At 47.8% G+C, this 27323-nt stretch overlaps 1 protein-coding gene across 1 annotated transcript; it reads left to right on the plus strand.

Annotated features, from left to right (window-relative positions):
* Positions 1–8194: 8194 nt before the first annotated feature.
* LOC133349872 (magnesium transporter NIPA2-like) lies at positions 8195–26687 on the plus strand. Its single transcript, XM_061563683.1, has 6 exons — positions 8195–9586; positions 10061–10117; positions 10767–10857; positions 11395–11555; positions 24201–24560; positions 24902–26687. The coding sequence occupies exons 1-6, from the start codon at positions 9448–9450 to the stop codon at positions 25177–25179; spliced, it is 1086 nt and encodes a 361-aa protein (XP_061419667.1). The 5' UTR covers positions 8195–9447; the 3' UTR covers positions 25180–26687.
* The last annotated feature ends 636 nt before the right edge of the window (positions 26688–27323 follow it).

Below are 27323 nucleotides of genomic sequence, written 5' to 3' on the forward strand. Positions count from 1 at the left end.
TGATGGTGTGTTTAGTGTCACTGATGTGTGCGTGTTTAGTTTGTCACTGATGTGTGTGGTGTTTAGTGTGTCACTGATGTGTGTGTGTGTTTAGTGTGTCACTGATGTGTGTGTGTTTAGTGTGTCACTGATGTGTGTGTGTTTAGTGTGTCACTGATGTGTGTGTTTAGTGTGTCACTGATGTGTGTGTGTTTAGTGTGTCACTGATGTGTGTGTGTGTTTAGTGTGTCACTGATGTGTGGTGTGTTTAGTGTGTCACTGATGTGTGTGTGTTAGTGTGTCACTGATGTGTGTGTGTTTAGTGTGTCACTGATGTGTGTGTGTGTTTAGTGTGTCACTGATGTGTGTGTGTGTTTAGTGTGTCACTGATGTGTGTGTGTGTTTAGTGTGTCACTGATGTGTGTGTGTGTTTAGTGTGTCACTGATGTGTGTGTGTGTTTAGTGTGTCACTGAGTGTGTGTGTGTTTAGTGTGTCACTGATGTGTGTGTGTTTAGTGTGTCACTGATGTGTGTGTGTTTAGTGTCTCACTGATGTGTGTGTGTGTTTAGTGTCTCACTGATGTGTGTGTGTTAGTGTGTCACTGATGTGTGTGTGTGTTTAGTGTGTCACTGATGTGTGTGTGTTTAGTGTGTCACTGATGTGTGTGTGTTAGTGTGTCACTGATGTGTGTGTGTGTTTAGTGTGTCACTGATGTGTGTGTGTTTAGTGTGTGTCACTGATGTGTGTGTGTGTGTTTAGTGTGTCACTGATGTGTGTGTTTAGTGTGTGTCACTGATGTGTGTGTGTGTGTTTAGTGTGTCACTGATGTGTGTGTTTAGTGTGTCATTGATGTGTGTGTTTAGTGTGTCACTGATGTGTGTGTTTAGTGTGTCACTGATGTGTGTGTGTTTAGTGTGTCACTGATGTGTGTGTTTAGTGTGTCACTGATGTGTGTGTTTAGTGTGTCACTGATGTGTGTGTGTTTAGTTGTCACTGATGTGTGTGTGTTTAGTGTGTCACTGATGTGTGTGTGTTTAGTGTGTCACTGATGTGTGTGTGTTTAGTGTGTCACTGATGTGTGTGTGTTTAGTGTGTCACTGATGTGTGTGTGTTTAGTGTGTCACTGATGTGTGTGTTTAGTGTGTCACTGATGTGTGTGTGTTTAGTGTGCCACTGATGTGTGTGTGTTTAGTGTGTCACTGATGTGTGTGTGTTTAGTGTGTCACTGATGTGTGTGTAGTGTGTGTCACTGATGTGTGTGTAGGTGTGTCACTGATGTGTGTGTGTTTAGTGTTGCCACTGATGTGTGTGTGTGTTTAGTGAGTTCACTGATGTGTGTGTGTTTAGTGTGTCACTGATGTGTGTGTGTTTAGTGTGTCACTGATGTGTGTGTGTGTTTAGGTGTGTCACTGATGTGTGTGTGTGTGTTTAGTGTGTGTCACTGATGTGTGTGTGTGTTTAGTGTGTGTCACTGATATGTGTGTGTGTGGTGTGTGTCACTGATGTGTGTGTGTGTGTTTAGTGTGTCACTGATGTGTGTGTGTTTAGTGTGGTCACTGATGTGTGTTTGTGTGTCTAGTGTGTGTCACTGATGTGGGTGATTTGTTCCTGATGGGTTAGTGTGTCACTGATGTGTGTGTTTAGGTGTCATGATGTTGTGTTTAAGTGTGTCACTGATGTGTGTGTTTAGTGTGTCACTGATGTGTGTGTGTTAGTTGTGTCCACTGATGTGTGTGTGTTTAGTGTGTCACTGATGTGTGTGTTTTTAGTGTGTCACTGATGTGTGTGTGTTTAGTGTGTCACTGCTGTGTGTGTGTTTTAGTGTGTCACTGATGTGTGTGTGTTTAGTGTGTCAATGATGTGTGTTGTGTTTAGTGTGTCACTGATGTGTGTGTGTTTAGTTTGTCACTGATGTGTGTGTTTAGTTGTCACTGATGTGTGTGTGTTTAGTGTGTCACTGATGTGTGTGTGTGTTTAGTGTGTCACTGTGTGGTGTGTTTAGTGTGTCACTGATGTGTGTGTGTTAGTGTGTCACTGATGTGTGTATGTTTAGTGTGTCACTGATGTGTGTGTTTAGTGTGTCACTGATGTGGGTGTGTTTAGTGTGTCACTGATGTGTGTGTGTTTAGTGTGTCACTGATGTGTGTGTGTGTTTAGTGTGTCACTGATGTGTGTGTGTTTAGTGTGTCACTGATGTGTGTGTGTGTTTAGTGTGCCACTGATGTGTGTGTGTTTAGTGTGTCACTGATGTGTGTGGGTTTAGTGTGTCACTGATGTGTGTGTAGTGTGTGTCACTGATGTGTGTGTAGTGTGTGTCACTGATGTGTGTGTGTGTTTAGTGTGTGCCACTGATGTGTGTGTGTGTTTAGTGAGTCACTGATGTGTGTGTGTTTAGTGTGTCACTGATGTGTGTGTGTGTTTAGTGTGTCACTGATGTGTGTGTGTGTTTAGTGTGTGTCACTGATGTGTGTGTGTGTTTAGTGTGTGTCACTGATGTGTGTGTGTGTTTAGTGTGTGTCACTGATGTGTGTGTGTGTGGTGTGTGTCACTGATATGTGTGTGTGTGGTGTGTGTCACTGATTGTGTGTTTAGTGTGTCACTGATGTGTGTGTGTTTAGTGTGTCACTGATGTGTGTGTGTTTAGTGTGTTACTGATGTGTGTGTGTGTGGTGTGTGTCACTGATGTGTGTGTGTGTTTAGTGTGTCACTGATGTGTGTGTGTGGTGTGTGTCACTGATGTGTGTGTTTAGTGTGTGTCACTGATGTGTGTGTTGTTTAGTGTGTCACTGATGTGTGTGTGTTTAGTGTGTGTCACTGATGTGTGTGTGTGTGTTTAGTGTGTCACTGATGTGTGTGTGTGTTTAGTGTGTCCACTGATGTGTGTGTGTGTTTAGTGTGTCACTGATGTATGTGTGTGTTTAATGTGTCACTGATGTGTGTGTGTGTTTAGTGTGTCACTGATGTGTGTGTGTGTTTAGTGTGTCACTGATGTGTGTGTGTGTTTAGTGTGTCACTGATGTGTGTGTGTGTTTAGTGTGTCACTGATGTGTGTGTGTGTGTGTTTAGTGTGTGTCACTGATGTGTGTGTGTGTGTGTTTAGTGTGTCACTGATGTGTGTGTGTGTGTTTAGTGTGTCACTGATGTGTGTGTGTTTAGTGTGTGTCACTGATGTGTGTGTGTGTTTAGTGTGTCACTGATGTGTGTGTGTGTTTAGTGTGTCACTGATGTGTGTGTGTGTTTAGTGTGTCACTGATGTGTGTGTGTGTTTAGTGTGTCACTGATGTATGTGTGTGTTTAGTGTGTCACTGATGTGTGTGTGTTTAGTGTGTCACTGATGTGTGTGTGTTTAGTGTGTCACTGATGTGTGTGTGTGTTTAGTGTGTCACTGATGTGTGTGTGTGTTACTGATGTGTGTGTGTGTTTAGTGTGTCACTGATGTGTGTGTGTGTTACTGATGTGTGTGTGTGTTTAGTGTGTCACTGATGTGTGTGTGTTACTGATGGGTGTGTGTTTAGTGTGTCACTGATGTGGTGTGTGATGTGTGTCACTGATGTATGTGTGTGGTGTGTGTCACTGATGTGTGTGTGTTTAGTGTGTCACTGATGTGTGTGTGTGTGGTGTGTGTCACTGATGTGTGTGTGGTGTGTGTCACTAATGTGTGTGTGGTGTGTGTCACTGATGTGTGTTTAGTGTGTCACTGATGTGTGTGTGTTTAGTGTGTGCACTGATGTGTGTGTGTTAGGTGTCACTGATGTGTGTTTAGTGTCACTGATGTGTGTGTGTGTTTAGTGTGTCACTGATGTGTGTGTGGTGTGTGTACTGATGTGTGTGTGTGTTTAGTGTGTCACTGATGTGTGTGTGTTTAGTGTGTCACTGATGTGTGTTTAGTGTGTCACTGATGGGTGTGTGTTTAGTGTGTCACTGATGTGTGTGTGTGTGGTGTGTGTCACTGATGTGTGTGTGTGTTTAGTGTGTCACTGATGTGTGTGTGTGTTTAGTGTGTCACTGATGTGTGTGTGTTTAGTGTGTCACTGATGTGTGTGTGTGGTGTGTGTCACTCATGTGTGTGTGTGTTTAGTGTGTCACTGATGTGTGTGTGTTTAGTGTGTCACTGATGTGTGTGTGTTTAGTGTGTCACTGATGTGTGTGTGGTGTGTGTCACTGATGGGTGTGTGGTGTGTGTCACTGATGGGTGTGTTTAGTGTGTGTCACTGATGTATGTGTGTGTTACTGATGTGTGTGTGTTTAGTGTGTCACTGATGTGTGTGTGTGGTGTGTCACTGATGGGTGTGTGTTACTGATGTGTGTGTGTTTAGTGTGTCACTGATGGGCGTGTGTGTGGGGTGTCACTGATGTGTGTGTGTGTTTAGTGTGTCACTGAGGTGTGTGTGTTTAGTGTGTCACTGATGTGTGTGTTTAGTGTGTCACTGATGGGTGTGTGTGGTGTGTGTCACTGATGTGTGTGTGATGTGTCACTGATGTGTGTGTGTTTAGTGTGTCACTGATGTGTGTGTTTAGTGTGTCACTGATGTGTGTGTGTGATGTGTGTCACTGATGTGTGTGTGTGGTGTGTCACTGATGTGTGTGTGTTTAGTGTGTCACTGATGTGTGTGTGTGGTGTGTGTCACTGATGTGTGTGTGTGTTTAGTGTGTCACTGATGTGTGTGTGTTTAGTGTGTCACTGATGTGTGTGTGTGTTTAGTGTGTCACTGATGTGTTTGTGTTTAGTGTGTCACTGATGTGTGTGTGTGGTGTGTGTCACTGATGGGTGTGTGTTTAGTGTGTCACTGATGTGTGTGTGTTGTGTGTGTCACTGATGTATGTGTGTGGTGTGTGTCACTGATGTGTGTGTGTGGTGTGTGTCACTGATGGTGTGTGTTTAGTGTGTCACTGATGTGTGTGTGTGTTGTGTGTCACTGATGTGTGTGTGTGGTGTGTGTCACTGATGTGTGTGTGTGGTGTGTGTCACTGATGGGTGTGTGTTTAGTGTGTCACTGATGTGTGTGTGTGGTGTGTGTCACTGATGTATGTGTGTGGTGTGTATCACTGATGTGTGTGTGTGGTGTGTGTCACTGATGTGTGTGTGTGGTGTGTGTCACTGATGGGTGTGTGTTTAGTGTGTCACTGATGTGTGTGTGTTTAGTGTGTCACTGATGTGTGTGTGTGGTGTGTGTCACTGATGTGTGTGTGTGGTGTGTGTCACTGATGGGTGTGTGTCTAGTGTGTCACTGATGTGTGTGTGTGGTGTGTGTCACTGATGTATGTGTGTGGTGTGTATCACTGATGTGTGTGTGTGGTGTGTCACTGATGTGTGTGTGTGGTGTGTGTCACTGATGGGTGTGTGTTTAGTGTGTCACTGATGTGTGTGTGTTGTGTGTGTCACTGATGTATGTGTGTGGTGTGTATCACTGATGTGTGTGTGTGGTGTGTGTCACTGATGGGTGTGTGTTTAGTGTGTCACTGATGTATGTGTGTGGTGTGTATCACTGATGTATGTGTGTGGTGTGTGTCACTGATGTGTGTGTGTGGTGTGTGTCACTGATGGGTGTGTGTTTAGTGTGTCACTGATGGGTGTGTGTTTAGTGTGTCACTGATGTATGTGTGTGGTGTGTATCACTGATGTGTGTGTGTGGTGTGTGTCACTGATGGGTGTGTGTGGTGTGTGTCACTGATGGGTGTGTGTTTAGTGTGTCACTGATGTGTGTGTGTTGTGTGTGTCACTGATGGGTGTGTGTTTAGTGTGTCACTGATGTGTGTGTGTGGTGTGTGTCACTGATGTATGTGTGTGGTGTGTATCACTGATGTGTGTGTGTTTAGTGTGTCACTGATGTGTGTGTGTGGTGTGTGTCACTGATGGGTGTGTGTTTAGTGTCTCACTGATGTGTGTGTGTTGTGTGTGTCACTGATGGGTGTGTGTTTAGTGTGTCACTGATGTGTGTGTGTGGTGTGTGTCACTGATGTATGTGTGTGGTGTGTGTCACTGATTGGTGTGTGTGGTGTGTGTTACTGATGGGTGTATGTGTTACTGATGGGTGTGTGTGGTGTGTGTCACTGATGTGTGTGTGTGGTGTGTGTCACTGATGGGTGTGTGTGGTGTGTGTCACTGATGGGTGTGTGGGGTGTGTGTCACTGATGGGTTCGTGGTGTGTGTCACTGATGGGTGCGTGGTGTGTGTCACTGATGGGAGTGTGTGGTGTGTGTCACTGATGTGTGTGTGGGGTGTGTGTCACTGATGGGTGTGTCACTGATGGGTGCGTGGTGTGTGTCACTGATGGGTGCGTGGTGTGTGTCACTGATGGGTGTGTGGTGTGTGTCACTAATGGGTGCGTGGTGTGTGTCACTGATGTGTGTGTGGGGTGTGTGTCACTGATGGGTGTGTGTCACTAATGGGTGTGTGGTGTGTGTCACTGATGTGTGTGTGGGGTGTGTGTCACTGATGGGTGTGTGTCATTGATGGGTGCGTGGTGTGTGTCAATGATGGGTGCGTGGTGTGTGTCACTGATGGGTGCGTGGTGTGTGTCACTGATGGGTGTGTGTGTCACTGATGGGTGTGTGGTGTGTGTCACTGATGGGTGCGTGGTGTGTGTCACTGATGGGTGCGTGGTGTGTGTCACTGATGGGTGTGTGTGGTGTGTGTCACTAATGGGTGTGTGGTGTGTGTCACTGATGGGTGTGTGTGGTGTGTGTCACTGATGGGTGTGTGTCACTGATGGGTGTGTGGTGTGTTTCACTGATGGGTGTGTGTGGTGTGTGTCACTGATGGGTGCGTGGTGTGTGTCAATGATGGGTGTGTGTCACTGATGGGTGTGTGGTGTGTTTCACTGTTGGGTGTGTGTGGTGTGTGTCACTGATGGGTGTGTGTCACTGATGGGTGCGTGGTGTGTGTCACTGATGGGTGTGTGTGGTGTGTGTCACTGATGGGTGTGTGTTTAGTGTGTCACTGATGTGTGTGTTTAGTGTGTCACTGATGTGTGTGTGTGGTGTGTGTCACTGATGTGTGTGTGTGGTGTGTGTCACTGATGGGTGTGTGTGGTGTGTGTCACTGATGGGTGTGTGTGGTGTGTCACTGATGGGTGTGTGTGGTGTGTTACTGATGGGTGTGTGTGGTGTGTGTCACTGATGTGTGTGTGTGGTGTGTGTCACTGATGGGTGTGTGTCACTGATGGGTGTGTGGTGTGTGTCACTGATGGGTGTGTGTGGTGTGTGTCACTGATGTGTGTGTGTGGTGTGTGTCACTGATGGGTGTGTGGTGTGTGTCACTGATGGGTGTGTGGTGTGTCACTGATGGGTTCGTGGTGTGTGTCACTGATGGGTGTGTGTGGTGTGTGTCACTGATGGGTGTGTGGTGTGTGTCACTGATGGGTGTGTGGTGTGTGTGTCACTAATGGGTGTGTGGTGTGTGTGTCACTGATGGGTGTGTTTAGTGTGTCACTGATGGGTGTGTTGTGTGTGTCACTGATGGGTGTGTGGTGTGTGTCACTGATGGGGGTGTGGTGTGTGTCACTGATGGGTGTGTGGTGTGTGTCACTGATGGGTGTGTGTCACTGATGGGTGTGTGGTGTGTGTCACTGATGGGGGTGTGGTGTGTGTCACTGATGGGTGTGTGTCACTGATGGGTGTGTGGTGTGTGTCACTGATGGGGGTGTGGTGTGTGTCACTGATGGGTGTGTGTCACTGATGGGGGTGTGGTGTGTGTCACTGATGGGTGTGTGTGGTGTGTGTCACTGATGGGTGTGTGTCACTGATGGGTGTGTGGTGTGTGTCACTGATGGGGGTGTGGTGTGTGTCCCTGATGGGTGTGTGTCACTGATGGGTGTGTGGTGTGTGTCACTGATGGGGGTGTGGTGTGTGTCACTGATGGGTGTGTGTGGTGTGTGTCACTGATGGGGGTGTGGTGTGTGTCACTGATGGGGGTGTGGTGTGTGTCACTGATGGGTGTGTGTGGTGTGTGTCCCTGATGGGTGTGTGTCACTGATGGGTGTGTGGTGTGTGTCACTGATGGGGGTGTGGTGTGTGTCGCTGATGGGTGTGTGTGGTGTGTCACTGATGGGTGTGTGTGGTGTGTGTCCCTGATGGGTGTGTGGTGTGTGTCACTGATGGGTGTGTGGTGTGTGTCACTGATGGGTGTGTGTAGTGTGTGTCACTGATGGGTGTGTGGTGTGTGTCCCTGATGGGTGTGTGTGGGGTATGTCACTGATGGGTGTGTCACTGATGGGTGTGTGTTGTGTCACTGATGGGTGTCAACTACTAGAGTGGCCCAGTGTGGATTGTGTGCCACTGATGGGGTGTCAAGCATGACGATGGCTCAGCATTAGTGGAATGTTTTGGAAAGATAAATTAAATCTCAGAATAACTTGGACGAAAAAGTGTAGTGCAATGAGTGTACACAATACTTATAATGGAAGAATAGAGTCCTGTGTTGATGTAGGTTTTCATAGCTCGATATCTGAGAGCATTTCTCAGAGTCCTGTGTGTTTTGTAATGCCAGGTACGCACAGTGCGGCCATTCACACGGGGCGATGTATGATTAACAGACGTTGCCAAGCTCAGAGCCGTGTAAACTGCAGTCATAAATGTAGCCAAAGTGCAATATGGGTCCTCCAATGAAAGTAATGCAAAAACAGTTTTTTGTTTTAAATATAGCATCAATGGCTGCACAATGTAATAGTTGCCTCTCACATAAGTATCGGAATTATCGGTGTCATTGTCAACACCTGGCAAGAGAATTGCAAAAGCAATTTGAATGTTGACCTCACCACACAAAAACGGTGTTCACAGGCTGATGCTGTTTTACAGACAGGTTACAGTTTACGGACTAGTTTCTGCAGTGTTTCCTTTTGAAAATTAACACATTAAAATTCACAATATCAAACCTAAGAGAAGATGGCACGAGGCAGTCAGGGCAGATATTGGTGATTGGCGATTGCTGCGTGTCGACTATGCAGCATCTGCGGGTGCTGGCGGACGGTATGGACCATTGGCGAGGTGTTGTGGCATAAGTGGCTTTGCTCACGGTGACATATGGATCTGTTGTATAAAGTAAAGTTTTTGATTGCCAGTTTTCTGCTTGGTTGTGGGGTTCTCAGGTCTCAGTTTAAAAATAGGTCATCTCAATGAGATGTTGTTTGGGAGAAAAATAACTAATTAATTTGCATCCTAACTAATATGGTAGTCGTATATTTCAATTATTTGGTCACTGTAATAACATGGCTCTGAGGAACAGTCTTGTTATCAGTGACGCCTTGCCCTGAAAATGTTTGCCAACTCTGTGCCACTTGTCGTCGCGTAATCATGCCACCTCTAGAGAGCGTCAGGGTTCTAGACTCTGCCCGCCCCCTGTGCTGGTGAGGTGCTAACTAATTAGAAACATTATGCTTGCATGATCCTGTGCAGCCAGAATCCCACATGAGCCAGTGACAAGGCTGTGAAGGTAGCAGTGCACTCTGGGCAGCCAGAGGGGCGGCAGCATGGAAGGAGGCAAGGACAAGTACGGCTTCTACGTAGGCTTGGGCCTGGCCATCAGCTCCAGCCTCTTCATCGGGGGCAGCTACATCCTTAAGAAGAAGGGTCTTCTGAAGCTGGCGAAAACAGGGTCAACGAGGGCAGGTAGTGTCTCCTCAGCCACGGCATCTGCCTCCTGGCCCCACACTTACCCCTGACCACCAACGAAAGCCACGTGACTACATGCGACTCCATGTGACGACAAACGCCAGCCTTGTGATCACTCGTGACTACCTATTATTATTGCTACCCATAACCACTGACACTAACGCCATGACTGACCTGGGACCCTGGTCTCGGTGGCCGTATTATGCTTCTGATGGTTGTCATGGCCTTCCCTACTTTACTATAAGGTTTTTATTTTTACGTTTTGCCATTGTTCCCGTGTTCTGTCGTGTTGTGTTCCTTGTTCTGTGTACTACACTCTGAGGTGCATTCACATGTAAGTGCTCTTTAAATGCAAACCATGCTTGTTAATTGTGAAAATAGAAAGCATTTCATATGAAAAAGCTTAATACGTAAACACGTTTAGTTTCAGCCCAGAATTTGTAATCCCGTGCGTTGCATCGTTTTTTTCAGGGCAGGGTGGGCATGCCTACCTCAAGGAATGGCTTTGGTGGGCTGGACTTCTCTCCAGTAAGTTGTCCTTGTGTATCCCACACGTGGAAATAAATGCATAAAATAACTCGTGAAAGTGCAGGGTGTATGAACATACAAAACATTTATTTTCGCTTCTTTGAGGTTGTTAATCATGGCCCACGCTTAATTGTCCAGGCAGCGGTCACTGCAGGTGGCCTGTGATATGCAGGCAAGGATTGGTGGATTACACAGATGTTGTGATGCTCCTTTCCCGTGGGCGTCGAGGGGGTGCCATACCCTTGCTCACCAGGAGAAGGTGTATTGCAAGTGAACTAATCTCCATTTCTTCCCATCTCAGTGTTGCCCCTGAGCGCAAGGCGTGGGATTTCTTTGGATGCTCCAGTTTCATCCAACTTGTATAATAAACACAACTCATCAATAACTGGCTCAAAATATATTAACATAAACAACAAATGCAGTACCCTTCTGAAAAGAGTCCGTGGACTTAGTCTGGCTTTCCTGGATACATAAGTAAATTGTAAATATTAATTCAAATTGCAGAAATGACAGGAAGCACGTGCATTCATTGAATCTGCCATGAACATATTTAGAAAAATCCCAATGTACTTGCAGACGCTAACCATCAACGCGTATCCCTTCACCGCCACGCCCCCTCTGTGAATGTTGCTTTCGTGTCGTTGCGCAGTGGGAGCTGGCGAGGGTGCGAACTTCGCTGCCTATGCATTTGCTCCGGCCACGCTGGTCACTCCGCTAGGTGCCCTGAGTGTCCTTGTCAGGTGAGTGTGCACCTGGTCAAACAGAGCAAGATCCCAGCTGCTGAGCCCATGAATGTTATGAAGTGCAATCAACTCTCAGAGAATTTGAATTGCCACAAAGTCAACTTTTTTTTTTTCACAGCCATCGCCAATTATTTAAAAAATCCACTACATCACTTCTGAAAGAATCTGTAGTTATTGCAATGTTGACACCTGATCTTCAAGGTCTGCTCTTACAGTATCCCACAATCTTGCTGTAGGTCTTCCCTTTGACTACCAACTTCCAGGTACCACTCCACACCTGTCTCGGTCACCTGCCCTCCGGCATTCTGCACAATTGTCCCACGTATCGCGAACTCCTTTTACGGATTGCACCTCCAACACGGTCGCACCATTTTCTGTTCCGAACTTCCACATTTCTTAAACCAGGACTGTCCCGTCCAACCGGGACGTTTGGCAGCTTTATCCATGGTAGGTTACTGGTGTTCCCTGGTGGTTTTATGTCGGTGCAGTGGTTATGTGTAGCCGTGTCGCTGCGTGTCTCCGTGCACCCCACAGTGCAGTGCTGTCGTCGTACTACCTGAATGAGAAGCTGAACCTACATGGAAAGCTGGGCTGCATGCTGTGCCTGTTGGGCTCCACTGTCATGGTGATCCACGCTCCGCAGGAGGAAGAGGTGGAGTCTCTGGAGGTGATGGCTGTGAAGCTGCAGGACCCCGGTGAGTGCTGACTCAGCTGTGGCTGACACAGAGGCTGACCTGACAGCTTTTGAAGCCCTAGCAACAGCTGTTGATAGGGACACATCATACATGTATTGGCAGTGGCTGAAATGGGAATGTAGGAATGCTAGCATTAAAGCCTTTTGCTGATGCTTGTTGCTGCTTCCCCTCTACGGAAACATTGTCGCTTAGCAATAGGAACCATTCTGAAGAGTACCAGCGTACGTATGTGGTGTTCTAAGAAGTGCCAGTGTGGCATGCTGGCACATACCACTGCAAACGAGCACAAATTTTGCCATAAAACATTATTCTTCTTCTTTCGTATGGCTGCTGATGTAGATGCAGAACATTCAGGTGGTCAAGCCAGATAACCACGTCAGGATCACTGGAGTATATCGCTGTGCTGTCTCCTTCGTATTTGTTAACCGGGCTTTGCATCGGTATATGTTGTATGTTCTGTTCTGGATGACCACAGTCGCACACTGGAGAGTTTTTAATTTTCCATGTGTGCATCAGGTGTCCGCATCTGCTGCCAGGGTTTGTGCGCTGGATGTGGTTTAGGGCGGATCACGAGCTTCACGGCAGATCGAACCGAGGGATCTTCTGTGTTGAGTCTTTCACGAGATGTTTGTTTGCGCTTCTTTTGAACTCCATTGAGTGTGACTTTAAGCGATGGCGAGGGATGTTATTGAGGTCCTGATGAATGGGAAGACGACTGTTCTCCTCGATTCGCAGGACTTCCCAGAGAGTTGCAGCGTTGCGGCGGATGAGTGGGGAAGAGATGTGGTGACAGCACGGGCAGCCAGGTTGTTGGGGTCGACTTGAGGGTTCTAGTGATATACCGCATTGCAGTGTTCAAATGGACATCAACAAGTCGGGTGTGACAACTTCTGGTCGATATTGGTGCACAGTACTTGGCTATAGAGTGCACAAGGGCCACCGGTGATGTCCATATCACTGGGTGCTGTGGCACCTCAGCTCGTGTTTTCCAGTTTCTGAACCAGGTTGATCCTTGTTTTGGTCTTGGCAGCTACCTTTTTCAAGTGGTCTTGGAAGTTTAGCGTACGGTCCAGATTCACTCTGAGATAGGTTTGAATTACAATTGTTTACTTGGGAAAGCCTCACTGAGTCCGAAGACTCTTTTCAGGAGTTCCTGCTCGTTTTAACAGTAGACAGCTATGTGTTTCCAACGAAAGTAGCTTTTTGGTTCTTTCGGTAAAGTCACGTAGATAGAAAATTAATAGATCACGACGTTTCGATCGCAACACAAGCAATCGTCATCAGGTGAAACAAACGTAGCCGGAGAACTGCTGAGGCAGGAGAAAGAGCTGCTGCAACAAGAGGTTATATAGGCTTGAGGTGGGCTCAACCCAAGGGTAAGTGGGTGGAGCTAGAGATGGAATTTTCATGTAAATGTAAGAGATTAGCATGTCAATGTGAGACCGCTCCAGCAACCGGGGGCTGTGCCAATGCAAGAGCAACTACGAGGAGAGACCAGCATGTCAACGAGAGAGACACAAATGGAGAGAGAGACACACATGGAGAGAGAGACACACACACAGAGGGACAACCCACAGAGAGAGACATCCACATAGAGAGAGACGCACACATAGATGCACACAGAGACGCACACAGAGACACACAGAGAGACAACCACAGAGAGAGAGACACACATATAGAGACACACGCACATAGAGAGAGACACAACAACAACCGCCATTCGCCACTAAGTGGCGGTGACGTCACCACGACGCTTGTGCCAGGCTATGTGCACCTTGAGGCCACGTGAAGTGTCGAACGCCCGCTGGCAGGAGGTCACGGGGCAGACCCAGGTGCCACGGGTCAACTGTGCCCCCTACTGTACCAACTTGTTGTGCTTTAGCCACCCGGCGCTCCGCTCGTTGTTGTGAGTGTCGCTCCTCCGCCCTCCGTTGTTGTTGGAGGGCGACTGCCTCCAACTGCCCAGCAGCGTTTTTCACGAGCCTCCTCCACAGAGGCCGATCTTGACACTGCTGGTACCAGTCATCGGCAAGTCCACTCAGCTCCACATCCTCTTGTACCACATCACTCCATCTCTTCTCAAGCCCATGCCACGCCCGTTTAGCCCCCTCTAGCCGAACAAAAGCTGTTTAGGCATGCGGGCTATATAACCCAGCCAACGCAGCCTTGCCTGCCGGAGGAGCTCACTGATGGGGCTTTGCCCAGAGCTTTCAAGGATTTGTGAGCTGCTCACACAATCCAGCCTGGTTAAACCCAGGATGGATCGTAGGCAAGCCAGCCTAAATGTTTCCAATCGGCGAAGATGCTCCATTAGGGGCGTCCATGTTTCGCAAGCGTAGCGAAGGGAGGGAATGACCGTGGCGGAGAAGACTTGAAGCTTCGTACGGAGCGACAGACCAGGTAGCTCCTACACAGTGTTACGCAACCGATGAAAAGATAATGCTGCTGGACTGATTTTGAGTGAGACCTCTGCTGTCAAACTGGAGCTGGTCATGAGCATACTGCCCAGGTATGGGAGACTCTCCACTCTCTCCACAAGTGCCCCATCACCGATTGGGAGTTGTGGGGGTGGGTTGCCCGATGGTGCAAAATACCCAGACAGGTGCTTAGTTTTGGTGGGGCTGATGGTAAGGCCCCACCTCTTAGTGGCACGCTCCAGTTTCAGCAGCAGCGCCTCCAACTCCTCCTCTGAGTGAGCGGCAATTACCAGATCATCGGCATACATAACTTGGTTGACCAATAGGGAGCCATCCCTTGACCGCACCCGGGCATCGATCAGCCTCTCATTGTATCTGTACCAGATGGAAATTCCTCTGGTACAGCCATCAAAGGCTTCACGAACTACGTGGTCGAAAAAGATGTAAAATAATGTGGGAGCCAGAGGATATCCCTGTCGCACCCCAAGGTGAACAGGGAAAGGCTCTGACTCCCGGCCACGTAGTTTTACCCGGGCACGCTCACCATCATGAAGGTCTTTAATGATCGTGAGCAGAGGGTTAGGGACTCCGAAAGCACGAAGAACAACGCAGAGCCCAGGCCTACTGATGGTATCATAGGCCTTGACCAGGTCAATAAAGCAGAGATGTAGGTCTTGTTGGAATTCCCTACACCTCTGCTGTAGCAAACGGACAGAAAATATGGCATCTGTGCAGGACTGCCCTTTCTTGAAACCACATTGAGGCTCCGCAAGCCTCTCCTCAGCGTGCCTGGCAAGGCGATGTTGAATAATCCTTGCCACGACTTTTCCCGGCACACTGAGGAGTGAGATGCCCCTGTAGTTGTTACAGTCTATGCGGTCCCCCTTCTTAAAGAGGGGGACCACAAGGGATTCCTTCCAATCCTGCAGAACCCGTCCAGTGGTCCAGACTGTTATGATGTCATGTAGGGCAGTCTGTGCACAAACGCCACCTTCCCTCAGCATTTCGCTTGGGAGATCATCTCTGCCCAGTGCCTTTCCTGGTCTCAGACTCTGGATCGCCTTTAGTGCTTCCTCAACAGATGGCACCTCAGCCAGACACTCACAGGGGGTTACTTTTTTCCCCCAATATTTGAGACACCGCAGCCTCAACAGGGTCATCCCCACTTTGTCCCACAATGTTTTTCATGTCGAGGGATTTACCCTCCCCCAGGACTTCACAGAAATGCTCAGAAAATCTGCAAACCTGCAAACCTGTTCCTGGGGGTCGGAGATTGGATCACCATTTTTTCCCCAAATGATGGTAATTGGTGTTGCGCTGCAGGTTACTCTTTTGATGGAGTTAAATAGGAATTTGTGATCGCGGGCCATTGAGGCAAACTCCATCTCCTCAGCAACCCACGACCACCACCCATCCTTGCAGTGCCTCACGGCTCTCCGAACCTCCGAGCGAAGGCTGTGGTAAGCCTTCTCATTCTCTGATGTGGGATGCTGTAGACGGTAAGAGTGGGCCTGTCGCTTTTTCTCAACCATCCTGAACACCTCCTCTGTCAGCCAGGGTCTCTGGGGAGGTCTGGAACACGTACCCAAAGCTGCGATTACAGCTGCCTGAGTCAAAGTCCTAAACTTCGCCCATTTACCCTCGACATCTGGAGGAGTGAGGGACGATGCCAACCCCAGCCGCAAGTGATGATGAAATTCCCGCTTGCAACTTTCATCAGCTAGCTGAGACCAGGCCACCACCACCAGAGTGAAAGAATGGCAGGTGCATCTTACAGATGACAAGTCGATGGTCAGAGGGCAGATCAGCTCCACGGTAGGTCCTGGTGTCAAGGACATAGGCCTGCATTCACTGTTCCGTCACTATGTAGTCCAGCAGATGTTGTGTGGATGCGCTGATGCCGGAACAGCGTGTTGGTAATTACAAGCCCATGGGCTGCACAAAAATCTAGCAGCCTCCTACCGTTGTTATTGAGCTGATCTGGCCCATGCCTTCCAATCACTCCAGACCAGGTGTCAGCATCATGACCAACTCGGGCATTGCAGTCACTCAACAAGATGACTATCCCGAGGGGCCACTTTAGCCAGCACCTGTGACACGAGGTCATAGAAGGCAACTGACTCATTGTCTTTGCCTGCATTCCCTCCATGGATGTTCGTCTTCGGTGGGGGCATAAGTAACCGAAATAAGTAACCACGACCACCACTCCGGTTGATGGGAAGGCGAGCCCAAAGTAGCCTGGGGCTTACAGCTTCCCACACCTCACCGCCATGCTCCAACGTCTCCCCTTCATTATTTTGTTCAGAAGAAGAGCCACTCCCTGTTGTTTGGTAGTCTCCTGCCCCGAGTAGAGGCCTGTCCACCCCTCATGGTGGCAGAAGCCAAAGCCGGTCCACCGGACCTCCTGAATGCCACAGATCCAGGCGGTACCGGTCCAGCTCCTGACAGAGGAGTGGCAGCATCTCCTCGGCAGTGAGCGTTCGAACATTCCACGTGGCCATCCGTAGTGGCTTTTTGTTGTTTCTGGAGGAGCCCCGAGGGTAAAGATTAAATATTGTTTGGCCAGGAGACGTCATAGACGCCTGTCCCCCAGGGCCTCCGGCACAAGCTTGTTAATGAGATATTTTGTACTTGGTTTTTGTGGTAATTTATTGAAGGTGGAGGGGTTACCAGCCCCTCACACCCGTCCAGAGCCCCCATTTGGCCACTGTGATGGTTACCAATGCCCTGAGAGGAAAGACCAATCGGAATTGGCCCTCCCCCCCACCGCACTGTCCACGGCAGCATTGCCCATCCAGCATCACGAGGAGGTAGGGGGTTGTTTTTGCCAGACAGAGAGAGACACACACAGAGACACAGAGAGAGACACACACCCAGAGAGACAGAGACACACACCCAGAGAGACACACACAGAGAGACACACACATCCAGAGAGACACACATAGCGAGCGAGACCCACACAGAGGGAGACATACGGAGACACACAGAGACACACCACAGAGAGACACACACAGAGAGACAACCCCCACACAGAGAGACACACAGAGAGAGAGAGACGCACAGAGAGAGACAACCACAGAGAGAGACAACCACAGAGAGAGACAACCACAGAGAGAGACACACACAGAGAGAGACACACAGAGAGAGAGAGAGACACAGAGAGAGAGACACACACAGAGAGAGACACACACAGAGAGACAACCCCCACACAGAGAGACAAACAGAGAGAGACACACACAGAGAGACAACCACAGAGAGAGACACACACAGAGAGACACACACAGAGAGAGAGACACACACAGAGAGACACACAGAGAGAGAGAGAGAGAGAGACACACACAGAGAGACAACTCCCACACAGAGAGAGACACACACAGAGACACACACAGAGAGATAACCACAGAGAGAGACACACAGAGAGAGACACAGAGAGACGCACAGAGAGAGACACACACACACACACACAGAGACACACACACGGAGAGCGACACACAGAGAGACACACAGAGAGACACACAGAGAGACAACCACAGAGAGACACACACAGAGAGAGACACACAGAGAGACACACACACACAGAGACACACACACAGAGACACACACACACAGAGACAAACACAGAGAGACACCCACAAAGAGAGACACACACAGAGACACACACAGAGAGACACACAAACAGAGAGACACACACACAGAGACACACACACAGAGACACACACAGAGAGACAACCACAGAGAGAGACACACAAACAGAGAGACACACAAACAGAGAGACACACAAACAGAGAGACACACACACAGAGAGACAACCACAGAGAGACACACAAACAGAGAGAGACACACACAGAGAGACAACCCCCACACAGAGAGACAACCCCCACACAGAGAGACAACCCCCACACAGATAGACACACACACACAGAGAGACACACACACACACAGAGACACACACACAGAGACACACACAGAGACACACACAGAGACACACACAGAGAGAGACAACCACAGAGAGACACACACAAAGAAACACACAAACAGAGAGAGACACACACAGTGAGACAACCCTCACACAGAGAGACACACACACACAGAGACACACACACACAGAGACACACACACACACAGACACACACACACACAGAGAGACACACACAGAGAGACACACACAGTGAGACAACCCCCACACAGAGAGACACACAGAGACACACACACACACACACAGAGACACACACACAGAGACAGACACACAGAGAGACACACACACAGAGAGACACACACAGAGAGACACACACAGAGAGACAACCACAGAGAGACACACACAGACACACACAGAGAGACACACACACAGAGAAACACACAGAGAAACACACAGAGAGACACACACACAGAGAGACACACACAGAGACACACAGAGACGCACAGAGAGAGACACACACAGAGAGACACACACACACAGAGAGACACACACAGAGAGACACAGACACACACAGAGAGACACAGAGAGAGACATACACAGAAACATCACAGCCGGTTATAGTCTGTTAAAAAATGAGAGCTCCTGCCACATCGAGGGAAAGGGGCAACGGTAGCTGTGTTAGTGAGACACTTAGCCTGTTAATGTAAAGATATGTAACCTGGTGATGTACTCAGAGAGTCGGAAATAACTGCTGACATCGGCAGGTAGGATGGAAACATCACAGTCAGTTAAGACTTTACTTGGATAATAACGTCCTTCCAATGATTGCTCAGTTTTGCCCATCTTCTCGGTTGAAGTTGTGTCTGTGTTTATATATCTGGATGGCTTCATGAACAAATCTCTGATGATAGCCGGTGGGTTTGCAGAGTACCTTCGTCTTGGAAAAATCTATTTCGTGTGAGTCCACAGCGTTAAAACAATGATCAGCAATGGCAGAGGTATTGGTCCTACCGTGTTTCAGATCCGCCTTGTGTTCACGAACACGGTCCGAGACTTGTTGTTTTGTTTCCCCAATGTAACTGCTGCCGCAGCCACAGCTTAGTTTGTAGACACCAGGGTATTGCATGTCAGGAATCACATCCTTCACAGATGGGATCAAATCACAGATTTTGTGTACTGTGTTGAAACGAACCTGGATCTTGTGTTTGTACAAGATTTTGGAAGTCTTTTTTGTAACCCCTGCTATGTATGGCAAGGTGATGGTTTTGATTGGGTCCTCAGATGGTTGTCTCCCCATGGCTGGGGAGGCAGCTTTGCAGATTGTGTGGTCTGAATATCCATTCATCTTGAGGGCTTGGTGTACGTGCTCCAGCTCGCTGGCTAGGTGGTGCTGGTCGGAGATGCAATGGGGCCTTATGGTGTAGTGTTTTGATGAGGTAATTCTTCTGGGCTGGATGGTGGTGGGAGTCAGGCTTTAGATAGGCATCCGTGTGGGTGGCTTTCCTGTAGACAGCGTGTCCCAACGAGCCATCAGGTCTCTTCTCGATCATAACATCTAGGAATGGTAACTTGCCATCCTTTTCCACTTCCATGGTGAATTTGATGGCTGGATGTAGGGGATTGATGTGGTTGAAGAATTGGTTAGGTGCTGGCAGGCCATGTGGCCAGATGACGAACGTGTCATCTACGTATCTCTTCCACAAGGAAGGATGTAGGGTGGTTGTCTGAATGGCATCTGTCTCAAATTTCTCCATGAAAACATTCGCTACCACTGACGATAAGGGAGAAACCCATTGGGGTACCTTCATCTTGTTTGTAGAATGTACCATTCCAGGTGAAGTAAGTGTTGGTAAGGCAGTGCCTCACAAAAGTTGGCACATGAGAATTCAGTCCCTGTTGGACTTAGTCTTCAATGATTGCAATGGTGTCAGGCACAGGTATCTTGGTGAACAGAGAGACTACATCGAAACTGACAAGCAAATAATCTGGAGACAGTGAGATGTCTTTGATTAGAGAAACCAAGTGAGCTGATTTAAGTACAGCTGATGTGGTCTTGCCAGTGAATGGAAGCAGGGTCTCAGACAAATCGGGCCAGTTTGTAGGTGGGTGAGTTAATCGTGGAGATGATAGGATGGAGCGGGGTACCTTCTTTATGGATTTTTGGAAGGCCATAAAATCTGGGTGGTCTAGCAGCAGAAGGTTTTAGAGATAGAGCAGCTTTGTAGGTTCGATCAGAGAAGTCGAGTTAATGATGATATTGTTGGTTTTCGTAACCAGATGGTTGGTTGGATCTTTCCCATCCTTAATGTCCTGAATTTTGTTGTATTTAGTTTTGTCCATGATGACAGTGGCATTGCCCTTGTCGGCTGAGAGGATTACAATATCATCTCTTTTTTTAATTGAGCAAGTTCAAAACGCTCGTAATGGGTTTCTTAGCGTTTTTGAGGATAGCAGCGATTTCAGATATTGCTGCGTCAGCCGGGATGTATCCTAAACCTTCGAGGGCTACATCGACATGGGCAATGATATCATCCACTGGGATGTGTTTAGGGGTGACTGCGAAATGCAACCCTTTATCTAGTGTAGAGGTGTTACAGAGGGCTTAACAAACACACTGGGCGTGGTTATGCCCGTACGCCGAGAGGTGCTTACATCGACGTCCGCGCCGTTCAGCCTGGGGGGCTGACACGGAGCTGGGATCCCCCACGGCCCCACCCCTCAGTGGGGGAGTGGATATATAAGGCGGTGAGCCGGAGGGCTCGGGGTTCAGTGTTCAGCTTTAACCAGTGAAGAAAGAAGATCTGCTAGATAGGCCCTGGGACTCCCCTGGATCGCTGTCCTTCTCAGCAGCGACCAGGGCGAGCCAGTGGCGTGGCCCCGAGAGCCCAGTGCCGATGCTCTTGTCAGAGCCGGTCTGGGGACTCAGGGTGCCGTAATCCCAGCTTAACCAGGGCTGGGTTAGCTAGCCTCCCCTAGCTCGGTAGTGGAGGACCTAGGAGTAGGCTAGCTGTGACATTCAGTGTTGACCTCCCAGTTAGACAGGGTGAAGGGGCCGATACCCCTTCCAGTGTTGTACATCTCGGTCTGTTCTGTACTTAATAAATAAGTGTGCCTCCAACTACGCCGTCCAAGTCTCCAGTAACCTACTACACTAGTACCGATTTTAGGCTGTCGGAAATTGGGCTGTTACTCTAATAGCAATCTTGTTAACATCTAACTTATTAAAGTGGATCTGGCTTATTCTTAGACAGGAGGTTGAATTTAGCAATCAGGTTAACTTTACATTTGGTTGACATTGAAGTGGCAGAAGAAACTATCATGTTATCTACATGGTCCCAATCAGATGTGGAAATTTTTTCTGTCAATGCTAAGTGAGATTGTAAAAAGTTCTTGTCTAATTTATCAAGCTCAAATCGGAGCAGTGTTATTCTCTCTGAGATTAGGGCTAGGCTAGCCCTGAACAAGATCCGTTTAGCATTAGGAGAAGTGACACCAGCAGATGCGAGTGTAAAGGCGATCGGTATTACCTTGGTGTCGCGGCATCTCTTGAGAAAGGTGAGCGACTCGATCAGGTGAGCCTTCTTGTCTCGCAGTCTGTTAAGATCTAACAGTTGTATGGAAACCCTCCCCGTAGAGGCGGTTCAGTCTTGATTTGAAGCTTTCGTGAATCCATACTCTTTGGTTCTTTCGGTAAAGTCACGTAGATAGAAAACGTCGTGATCTATTCATTTTCTATCTACGTGACTTTACCGAAAGAACCAAAGAGTATGGATTCCTGCAGTCACAAAAGCTTCAAATCAAGATTAAAGTAGCTTTGCAGTGTAACTTTTCAAATTTGGCAAATTTGGACCATGACACTAGCACCCAATGGTCTATTCTTCTTTGAATGACGTCACAGATTCGTTTAAGGTTCACTTGGAAGCAGACGACACATATTTTAGAGTTAATACACCCACAGTATTAATCAGGGTGGCCTGCTGGTTTCAATTAAATCATTACAGTTTATTAATGAGTTGTAAGCATTGACATGCCTAGAGGACCTGTGTATTTTTAAAAATTAAACCTTATAAAAATTACTTATCTATCCAGGAGAGACACGCTGAGTCACAGGACTTTTTGTCAGGATGGTTCTGTATTGGGTTTTAATTTTAAGATGTTTTCAGACTACTGATTTTTCATATACAATTCGGAGGAAACCGGAGCACCCGGAGAAAACCCAGGCACGCGAGGGGGAAACGCTCTATCCTCGCACGGATGGAAACAGATGGCGCTTGCTGGTTACTGCCTTCTGGCAAGCCAGGGTATAGCACCTCCTCGCCTCCCACGGGGAGTTTCACAACACTTACAGTGAGGGAAAAAAGTATTTGATCCCCTGCTGATTTTGTATGTTTTCCCACTGACAAAGAAATGATCAGTCTGTAATTGTAATGGTAGGTTTATTTGAACAGTGAGAGACAGAATAACAACAACAAAATCCAGAAAAACGCATGTCAAAAATGTTATAAATTGATTTGCATTTTAATGAGGGAAATAAGTATTTGACCCCTCTGAAAAACATGACTTAGTACTTGGTGGCAAAACCCTTGTTGTCAATCACAGGTCAGACGTTTCTTGTAGTTGGCCACCAGGTTTGCACACATCTCAGGAGGGATTTTGTCCCACTCCTCTTTGCAGATCTTCTCCAAGTCATTAAGGTTTCGAGGCTGACGTTTGGCAACTCAAACCTTCAGCTCCCTCCACAGATTTTCTATGGGATTAAGATCTGGAGACTGGCTAGGCCACTCCAGGACCTTAATGTGCTTCTTCTTGAGCCACTCCTTTGTTGCCTTGGCCGTGTATTTTGGGTCATTGTCATGCTGGAATACCCATCCACGACCCATTTTCAATGCCCTGGCTGAGGGAAGGAGTTCTCACCCAAGATTTGACGGTACATGGTCCCGTCCATCGTCCCTTTGATGCAGTGAAGTTGTCCTGTCCCCTTAGCAGAAAAACACCCCCAAAGCATAATGTTTCCACCTCAATGTTTGGCGGTGGGGATGGTGTTCTTGGGGTCATAGGCAGCATTCCTCCTCCAAACACGGCGAGTTGAGTTGATGCCAAAGAGCTCCATTTTGGTCTCATTTGACCACAACACTTTCACCCAGTTGTCTTCTGAATCATTCAGATGTTCATTGGCAAACTTCAGTCGGGCATGTATATGTGCTTTCTTGAGCAGGGGGACCTTGCGGGCGCTGCAGGATTTCAGTCCTTCAAGGCGTAGTGTGTTACCAACTGTTTTCTTGGTGACTATGGTCCCAGCTGCCTTGAGATCATTGACAAGATCCTCCCGTGTAGTTCTGGGCTGATTCCTCACCGTTCTCATGATCATTGCAACTCCACGAGGTGAGATCTTGCATGGAGCCCCAGGCCGAGGGAGATTGACAGTTCTTTTGTGTTTCTTCCATTTGCGAATAATCGCACCAACCGTTGTCACCTTCTCACCAAGCTGCTTGGCGATGGTCTTGTAGCCCATTCCAACCTTGTGTAGGTCTACAATCTTGTCCCTGACATCCTTGGAGAGCTCTTCGGTCTTGGCCATGGTGGAGAGTTTGGAATCTGATTGATTGATTTCTTCTGTGAACAGGTGTCTTTTATACAGGTAAAAAGCTGAGATTAGGAGCACTCCCTTTAAGAGTGTGCTCCTGATCTCGACTCGTTACCTGTATAAAAGACACCTGGGAGCCAGAAATCTTTCTGACTGAGAGGGGGTCAAATACTTATTTGCCTCATTAAAATGCCAATCAATTTATAACATTTTTGACATGCGTTTTTCTGGATTTTGTTGTTGTTATTCTGTCTCTCACTGTTCAAATAAACCTACCATTGAAATTATAGACTGATCATTTCTTTGTCAGTGGGCAAACGTACAAAATCAGCCGGGGATCAAATACTTTTTTCCCTCACTGTATGCGGTGATCCACCAACCCTTGCCTCCACACTGCTGGATCACCGGCTGCATGCATAGCCACCACCGCCCGGCTACTGTAAGTGCATAGGGGTCAAATATGCAGCATGCACAAGTTGTGACAATTTAGCACCTAGCCTAAATTTAGTGTAAGGTGTGTATCTTGCAGCTATTTGAAAGCTATTGTTCAATGCACCATTCCAGCCATTAGTAAGATCACCGAGCACCAGTGGAGCCTTACGAACATTTGTAGCCTTGTTATATACCGCATAGTCAATGTACTTTACCACGGTGCCACCACGTCTGCAAACCGCTGGATTAGATGCGAATGCCACCAGGCTCCTGTTGTTGCTGTGCGCGTGCTGCAGGCTTTATCGTGTTTGCCACTGTGGTCGTCATCTCCTCCCTGGTGCTGGTGTTCGCCGTGGCCCCGCGTTACGGCCAGACCAACGTGCTGGTCTACATCTCCATCTGCTCGGTGATCGGCGCGCTCTCCGTCTCCTCCGTCAAGGGCCTGGGCATCGCCATCAAAGAGGCCATAGGCGGGCGGCCCATGTTCAAGGAGCCGCTGACGTGGATCCTGCTCATGAGCCTGGTGGCTTGCGTGGCGACGCAGATCAATTACCTCAACAAGGCGCTTGACATCTTCAACACATCCATCGTGACACCGATCTACTACGTGTTCTTCACCACGTCTGTCATGGTGTGCTCCGCCATCCTATTCAAAGGTGATGTGAACCCAGTGGAACATAACACGTTTACTATATATTTTGGTGGTCATGTGTTGAATCTGAGCAAGCACAAAAGTCCTCAAATCTAGTAACTGGGTGCTTTCTGCTTGCTCAAAAGTGCTTATTGTTACAAATTACATAGAGGGTATTAATATCCTACAGCAGACGGAGTGCCGTTGGTACATTTTCACAGTGGCTGTTGGATTTGAACAAATTGGCCCCACGGCATGCGCACAGACATCTGGGCTATCCACTTTATCCAAATGCAGGTTTTGCGGTTTGTAATTTATATACGCGTTTGTATTTTAGTAACTGTGTACTGCTCCATCCTGTCGCAGAGTGGTACCACATGTCAGCAGCAGACATCATCGGAACTATCAGCGGCTTCCTCACCATCATCCTGGGCATCTTCCTGCTGCACGCATTCAAGGACATCAACCTGACGCTCGGTTCGCTGCCGACGTTCATGCGCCGATTCGATCGGGCGCCCTCAATGACGAACGGCGGCACAAGCGATCGGCAGAGCCTGCTGAACGGCGACGCCGCGGAGCACCACGTCCCCTTGGCGCGCTCCTTCCCGTCGGGCCGGCGCAATGGCAGCGTGCTCGACATCTGAGCTTGAAGGCCGCCGGTGACTCACACAGAGGTGCCTCCATTTTGATGGCAATCCAAGGACGCGGGGGCGCATCCCTTGCAAGGCGACACCTCTCTCTCTCTCGCGGCCACATCGCAGAAACTCAACGCGCTTGTCAGCAGCGGAGTGAACTCGTGGCCACCGTCGCAGACCCATCTTGGTGGAAGAGGAGAAGCGTTGACTGCGCAATAAATGAACTGAGCGACGTTTGTGAATTCCTTCCGTTATTATTTTGGAGCAATATACATAACCCACGAAATGCTGGCATGAGACCAGCAGTGGAGGCATGCACGGTTGCACATTGGAAAAACTGCAACACATGGGTGGGTGGGATAGCTCAAGCGGTTGTGCGCTCCATGTCAAAGCAATGACTCGGCACTGCCTTTTAAAGCCAAACATCTAGTTGTACGCAATAGGACCTCATTTGCAGAAAGTTTGATGATCTCATTCCGGTCACCGATGGCTGCATGAAAGGACCCATATTAACATTTATTTTTGCGTGTGATTCAGTCAAATTCATCATTGTAGGCCTACTTGACAGACTGTTCTCTCGCCTGCACATCTTAAGAGAGCAGTGTCGCGGTTTATACAGCTGGACCATGAATGGAGAGCAGGCTAAGGTCTGTTATTGCACTGCTGGGTTCCACACTGTAACGGGCATCTCTTCGACCCTGTAGTGGAATATCAACATGGAATAATGCTTCGCATTTTACAGATTACTGCACCACAAATGGAATATACACACATATGTTGAAAAACGTAAACGTTGACATACTAAATTTTAGTCGCAGTTTTTCAAGGTAAAATTTGGTGTTGCATATTTTTAGTATCGGGCTTGCATTGCTTACATGAGCACACATTACATTTCCGTGCACATAAAGCAGTTTCTTGTACTGTAGGTTTATCTTGCTGTTGAAGTTGACACGTAACAATATCACATTGCAGCCTGTGTTGTTATTCAATTACATATTTTGTATTATTTACATTTGAGCCTTAAAGCCAGAGTGCTTTTGATGTATTCATCCAAGAGTTGCACGTGTAAAGTGTTCCATGCAATTGAAACAATGAAACGTATTGCCTGTATGTATTCATCGGGTCTCTCGGTCTCTGTTCTGCAACTGGGGACTTGGTGCACAGAGGTTGCTCGTAGAGCAGTTGGACTATTTTGATTGCGGTATAAAAATGTAATGATTTTACCATTGGTTGAAGTGTTTGCTGTATTATTATTTGCTTGGTAACGGTTGTAATTGGAAAAGTTTGTTTTTATTGGTTGAGATTGCCCACGTCATGGCTCAACAATACACACTGGTGAATGATTCAGTGTTTATTTTCTTTAGTACGAAGGTTGAGGACTAATTTTACATTTTGGACCAAATGGATTTGAGGTAATAGATTTTTTTAATTGTATGTTTGGAAAGTTGATTGTAAAATAAAAATTTACATCTTTTTGAGGGAATCTGTAATTTTAATAAATCATATCTGTAAACCAGTATTTGAACGTCTAAACGTTTGTCACCTTACAGTTAGTGATTTTGTGTATTGCAGTGCTAAACGGCAATAAGCTGCTCATTATGGTGGTTGATTTGCCTCCAGGGCTCGGTTAATGCTTGTAACAGTAGACGTGGACAGAACCAGCACTGCGGAGTATATGGCTTCAATCCGAGGTAGTTGTCAAACAGAACAAGCTCTCAAGTGTTAAGTTGGTAGCCATAGTCTTCAGCCTGTAGGTTTTGGCAGCCAGTGCTATAATTCACAATTGATATGGCCAACTAATCTGGCACAAGACCTTCCACCACCCAACAGCCAATGTAACTAAATTGTCACCGTGCAAGTGCCAATTATAATTGTTTCAGTTAACCGGTAAATTTAACAACAATTCCCACAACCACATGTAGCAAGAAATTAGACGTGGTGTATTTGTAGTGTGTCGAACGAGGCACACACAGGAATCTGGAGGCACCACACTTTATTATTACACTAGCTTTCCTACCCGGCTTCGCCCGGGACTTGGATTCTTGTCTTGGATTAATACACGGCCTACGCGGAGGGTGGAGGGGGGTAACGTCAGCAGGCACACTGCGTGACGCTGCCGCATGCGGGTGACATCACAGATGTGACGTCACCGC

Source organism: Lethenteron reissneri, chromosome 32 (genome assembly GCF_015708825.2).
Source record: "Lethenteron reissneri isolate LAM-NWPU_2019-01 chromosome 32, ASM1570882v1, whole genome shotgun sequence".
Lineage (NCBI taxonomy): Eukaryota > Metazoa > Chordata > Hyperoartia > Petromyzontiformes > Petromyzontidae > Lethenteron > Lethenteron reissneri.